This window comes from Athene cunicularia, assembly GCF_003259725.1.
Source record: "Athene cunicularia isolate RWA chromosome 15 unlocalized genomic scaffold, athCun1 chr15_part1, whole genome shotgun sequence".
Lineage (NCBI taxonomy): Eukaryota > Metazoa > Chordata > Aves > Strigiformes > Strigidae > Athene > Athene cunicularia.
The window spans coordinates 12,848,607-12,854,614 of NW_020799121.1; the positions used below are offsets into that span (position 1 = coordinate 12,848,607).

Below are 6,008 nucleotides of genomic sequence, written 5' to 3' on the forward strand. Positions count from 1 at the left end.
GGACAGGCCGGGCGGGAGGGGGCTGCGCCTCGGCTGGGGGAAAGGGGCTCTGCTGCCGGGGGCAGCTACATGGGGGAGAAAAGGGGCAGCAGCCGCGGTGAGAGCAGGGGATTGATGTTTATGGGAGGCCGCTGCCAGGCCGCCGCCCTCCTCTTCCTCTTCCTCCCCCTGCCAGGCATCCACCCGCAGTCGGGAGGGTGGCAGCCCCCGGCTCCAGGAGGAAGAGGGTGGTAAAAGCCGTGCTTTGCTCTGGTTTTGTTCATGCCGCTTTCCTCTGGTTGAAATAAACTGCTTTTCTGCTTGTCCCCCTCCAGCTGTATCCCCCCCTCTCCCTGCAAAACCTCGGCTGTGAGGAGGTGAAGGCAGCCCAGGGCCTGGCGCGGCACAGTGGGAATGTCAGGGAAATGCTTAAACATTAACTCACCAGTTCTTAAAAATCGGTTTCCCGGGAAGAGTCTGTCATATGCGGAAGGGATTATCTTTCTTTTTATTTAGACCGATTTTAGAGTGGCACAGAAGTCTTTCTTTGTATGGGTATGTGTTAAGCCTGGCTTTATTATTATCTTATTAGCTAGACATGGAAATAAAATACAGTCTTTTCTAATGACCAACTAACTTTCAATGAAGTGTGCAGTGCCCCAGAACTTAGGCAGGAGAGCAGGGCTGTTGCCCCCTGGCACTGTGCGGGACGGGGTTAGGCAGCCTGGGGATGAAGCAACACCTGCAGACCAATTTTATCCTGTCTCCCACCACCGCCAAGTGTAAATGGTGCCAGTGATGACGCTTTCACGGTCTTCACCAGAATGGCACTGAGATCTGGGCCTAATGAGAAAACAGCGATTGTTTGTGCGAGGAAAAATTGCTGGAAGTATCGCTAATGAACTAGGCTCTGACTCCTGTTTGTTGAAGATAGAGGGGACACGACTGGACACAGAAGTGTCTATTTTCGGTACCGTTAATAACCAGCCATCCCCCCCATCTGTAGGCTTACCACTCAACTTTAATGGACTCCGACACCAAGCTAGTTGGGAACATGGCACTGTTACCCATCAGAAGCCAGTTCAAAGGCCCAGCACCTCGGGAAAGTAAGTTTATAATAATCTCTGAAAACCTGCTCATCATCATCTCATGGTTTGCTCCAAGCCAGCCCTAGCAAGAGTGACGAGAGGAGTCACAGGTTGGAAACGGAGTGCTTTGCAGTTTATAGAGGAGAAAAAAAAGTTTTCAGATGCCTAAGATGTGCAAATTATAGAAGACAATTATGCACAGATAAATATGCACCGTGCTCCAGCTAAATCAGTTGTTTTATTAATTAAAACCTACGGTTACTATTCTGGTGCTTCCTCCTGGGTCTCACTGTGCTCTTCAGTAGGTTTTGAGGAGGATGTGGTGATGTAAACCCTCTGCTGTCAGAGGAAGTGGAGCACTGCAGAGAACTTAGGCTTTGGGTCTGCAGCTGAAGACACTCGGCTGCTCTGAAGAACAAGGAGTAGGACAGCCAGCACCGCAGGGTAGGGGGCTTCAGAAACTCAGATGAAGTTCTGAGCATCCCAACTGAGTCCACAGGCAGCCTGGTACACGATCCCCTTCAGCAGGTGAAGTAGCACTTCCTTGGCATGTTATTCCCTGATAGTGTAGCAGTTCAGTTTGAGAAAAGAAATGTAAAGCAAATGTTTCTGGATTTAAGCAATCTTGGATGGTAGCAAAAGCAGGTGAAAGTCACGGGTATGCTTGTCACTATGTGTTTTGCTCACCTTCCCTTTTTCTGAAGAGGACAATGAAGTTTATCTGGTTGTGGTCATGGCCTTTCTCTAAAACCATTTTTGTGTCCTGAGAAGAGTTTTATGCTGTTAAATCTTGAGTAACTGTGAGTTACTCAACTGGTAGAAAAGAGGGTAACTGCTGAATTGCTGCCTTTTGTGAAGTGAGAAATCATGGGGGGAGGAGAACGGAGTTAAAGCCTCTGCTCCAAGTAGGAAGCTTAAATGTTACGGACTGAGATCAGCAGCATTTCACACAGCAACAACTGTTTTCTGTTGCATAGTGCTGTCTTCTGCTTTTTGTAAATACAAAGATTTTGCTTTTGCAATAATCCTTATTCATGTATTTCAGTGAGTAAAAGTTACAATGAAATGTAGTATAATGGGGCACTGCTTAACTCTGTATTTCTTTTTTGTTAGCTAAGGACACAGATATTATAGATGAAGCCATCTACTACTTCAAAGCTAATGTGTTCTTCAAAAATTATGAAATTAAGGTAATTCTTTGAGATACTGTGAATATAGCAGTTCTTTGGAGGGTTGATGCTGTGACTACAAATTTATTTTCAATGAAATAATTCTACTAGATAACAAAAACTCCCCTTCCTACCACTTAATTTTTAAAGTTGGGTAAATGTCATTAATTGAAAGTCCTTCTCTCATGGGGAAATTGTAGGCCAAAATGGCTTGAATTTATTCCTGTTTCAAACTTTTATCAATTCTGTAAAGTCTCATAATCTAAGAGTGGCTGGGCTCTGTGCTTGCTCTTGGTTTGCAGAATGAGGCTGACAGAACGCTGATCTACGTAACCCTCTACATTTCTGAGTGCTTGAAAAAGCTGCAAAAGGTAAGAAAAGTGAATTTCTGTTCAGGAGGGAAACTGAGTCTGTTCTGGGGATTGTACTCAGGGAGGGGTTTGCTGATAACTCTCCTCCCAGTGGCATAAATAATCCTGTTCACCCCAGTCCCTGCTGTCAGAGCCACAGATACTCCAGGGCTGTGGATCTCTGAAGATACGTTGTGTTGCTGTTCTTGATGAGTTTTTACGTGTTACAAATTGGTAAAATATTTGGGTCTAATGCTCCATCAGCTTTTGTTTATAACTTTTAATCCGTGTTTGCCTGGTTCTTCCAGTGTAACTCCAAAGGCCAAGGAGAGAAAGAAATGTACACACTAGGAATCACTAACTTCCCAATCCCTGGGGAGCCTGGCTTTCCACTTAATGCCATTTACGCCAAACCTGCCAACAAGCAGGAGGAAGGTAAGGCTGATCCAGGACCTCTGAAGGCTTCCTTGGGCTCCTGCTTTACTAACTGCATTTTTGTGACTGCAATTAGAAAAATTACTGTTAAAACTGAATCTTCTAAATCTTCAGTTCTGCCTTCTGAGGGCAGCAGAAGCTGGATTTTCTAACCTTGCAGGCCCAGTGACCCCTCCGGATCCATAGATCCAACAGAACAAATTAACAGGGGTCTGAGTCTGCTTTTGCATCAACAAAATCTAAACCCTGTAATGGCGCCCAAGCCAACTGCTGCATTGGCAGAATGGGAAGCCCACAATAACGAGCAAAGGTAGCTGAGAGAAGAAAACAGTTTGGATGATCCTTTTTGCTGGTACAAATATAAAAATCCCAAGTATCACTGTAAATTGAGGAAACCAACTCAGCCAGCCAATTAAGCAGTGATATCTGATGCTTCCTTGTTAAATTCAGTTTGACATGGTGCTGCTTCGGTTTACACTGTTTTTTCCTGTGCTGTTTCAGAGGTGATGAGGGCCTACCTGCAGCAGCTGAGGCAAGAAACTGGTCTTCGCCTTTGTGAAAAAGTGTTTGATCCTCAAAGTGACAAGCCTAGTAAGGTAAGAGTTTAGTGTGATCATCACAGATGTAATGAGAGGCTTGATGTGTTTTTTCAGAAACGTGTGGAGAGAAGTGAGATGGTGGGGTGAGGGATCAGGTGTGGGTGACTTTGGCACAAGCTTCCCCCTGGTTTTATAAGGCTTGTGAAATAGCAGGCTGCAAGTTATCAATAAATTTAATCTGTAATGTGGTAAGACAGTGAATACCAATTTGTGTTACTTTAAAAAGCAGGTCAGTAATAAGTGGTGTCTGGTTCAACTCTTCAAAGTATTGCATATCTGCTGTTGGCTAGGTTTCCAAATGGAAATTCACAGGCATGAGAGATGCTGTTTATCTTCTCAGGAGGTTCTGATTTCGTAGCTTCTTTGAAGTAGACCATTTTGCCTCATATCCAGGTTAAAAAAAACAGCTAATCAATGAATGAATTGCCTCCCGACTGTTCATGTTTCATGTGCAAATGTGACTGCATTTAATATTGAAATTACTTAGGCTGATTTAGTTTCAAAGACAGAGCTTTCTGATGCTTCCCTTGTTTATAATTATATTTGAATAAACAGTAAAAAAATAACAGAAATAAGAGAAGGTAGAATTTGATTCGGAGTCCTATATTATAAATTCATTGGGTCCATTCCTGTCCTCATGTTCAGCTAAATCTCAGTAGAAACCAAGGTGGAAAACTGTATGTGCAAAAGTGGAGCCTTACTATTAGTTATCTGTCAGAGGTTGAATACTTTGAAGTCACTATTTTGTTTATTGCATGGTGACTGCTTTTGCATATTTCTGACTTTGTACTTCCTTCTGCAGTGGTGGATCTGCTTTGTGAAGAGACAGTTCATGAACAAGAGTCTGTCAGGTCCTGGGCAGTGAAGAGGCAAAGCAGCAACAATATTAAAGATTTCCACAGCAAGGTGTTTAGGTATTTTGCCTTTGTTTTGGATACATTTTGTACCAAGGAAGAACTAAGTGCTTATGAAGAAAAAAAGAAAAAAAGAAAAAAACCCCAAAACAACAAAAAAACACCACAAACAAGTCAATGAGGGATAGAGGGAGGGAAAGCAAAAAGATACTTTGTGTAAGCGAATATTAAGCTGGTGCTTAATAAGTGATTTCTAACATGCTGTTTCAGATGGAAGCTGCTTTATTATCAGTGGCTACAGCTACAGGGCTTGTATTTAAGAGAAGAAATGGATCTGTCTGTGGGGCAGGGAGAGCTGTGTAATCGCTCTACTGGCTAGAGTGTCAGTATTGTATGTCCATGAAAAGCATACCTCTCTGTGTTGTCGAGTGCAGTGATTTTTACCTTGTTTTCAATAAACTTAGCTTGTAATTAATGTGGTAACTACTTTATGTCTCACACATAGCCTTCAAAGAAATCAGATTTTTTTTTTTTTTTTTTTTTTTAAAGACCATTATTGTGTAATGGTAATCAGCAGGAAGTGAATCATTCCCACTGAAAATGGGATTAATACAGGGGCTGTAGTTAGCAGTAATGTACCTGGTTGTTTAGCAGGTCTGCTTTTGCAGAGCAGTGCTTCACTGTACTAAAATACCTTCACAGGGCAACGCAGGCACATTACGTACAGCTTAATCTGAGGCTGCTTTTGTGATGGCAGGTTCAGCCAAACACAACCATCAACCACAACTGGCAAAAACTGTGACCGCTTTGATCAGCGAGATGGCTTCTTGAAGAACCACAAATCCAAGTTTGATTTATTCCAATTTTTGCCTTTTATTCATGGCAATACTTGTTTCGCTGTCACCATACAGCGCCAACACACTTTTAATGTTACTTGATCTGTAGTCAAGTAGTTTTGCTGCTTGTGTTTTGTCTTTTGAGGGGTATATTTGTCTCCAGACAGTCGTGATGGCGTGTTCAAACTGAAAGCTCCAACTGATGCGATTTGTAGTAGTAGTAATGACAGGATAGCCACATTTTGCATTCTTTTTATAATAAAGGGGAGAAAAAAAATAGTATGATTCAGCTCTCCTATCAGTATATGCCTTGTAGCTAATAGTGGCCCTCGTGAGGGGTTTCCCCTGACTGTGGCCCAGAAGAAATTTGGGCTTTAGAGGGTCTTTCTCCTCAGTTACCTGTATTTATAGGCAGGAGCGTTGTTATCTTTGAAACCTGTCGCATTTAGCCGCCGCAACCAGCAGATAATAAAGTGTCAGGAGAAAAAGGACCAGACTGAGGCGCTGCGCAGGCACAGGGAGTGTGTGACTCTTCCATAAAACGACACTAAAGCGGAAAGTGACCCCCCCGACAGGCCGCACCGCTGTGCCACTGGCCCCGCACCGCACCCCTACCGCGCAGGCGCGGGGCTGCCGGGGGCCTGAAGCGGCGCGCAGCAGGCGCGGGGCTGCCCTCACTCGCGCCTGTCGGGCCGCGC

General features: G+C 43.9%; 1 protein-coding gene across 1 annotated transcript in view; it reads left to right on the forward strand.

Annotated features, from left to right (window-relative positions):
- The window catches only part of ARPC3 (actin related protein 2/3 complex subunit 3), a 5,147-nt gene extending 198 nt beyond the window's left edge, over positions 1-4,949 (forward strand). Inside the window, exons 2-7 of the mRNA XM_026859892.1 lie at positions 973-1,085; positions 2,181-2,257; positions 2,539-2,607; positions 2,895-3,021; positions 3,523-3,617; positions 4,423-4,949. Of these exons, the coding sequence (XP_026715693.1) occupies positions 1,004-1,085; positions 2,181-2,257; positions 2,539-2,607; positions 2,895-3,021; positions 3,523-3,617; positions 4,423-4,485 (513 nt within the window). The 5' untranslated portion in view covers positions 973-1,003 and the 3' untranslated portion in view covers positions 4,486-4,949. The remainder of the gene's footprint in view (positions 1-972; positions 1,086-2,180; positions 2,258-2,538; positions 2,608-2,894; positions 3,022-3,522; positions 3,618-4,422) is intronic.
- Positions 4,950-6,008: the final 1,059 nt, after the last annotated feature.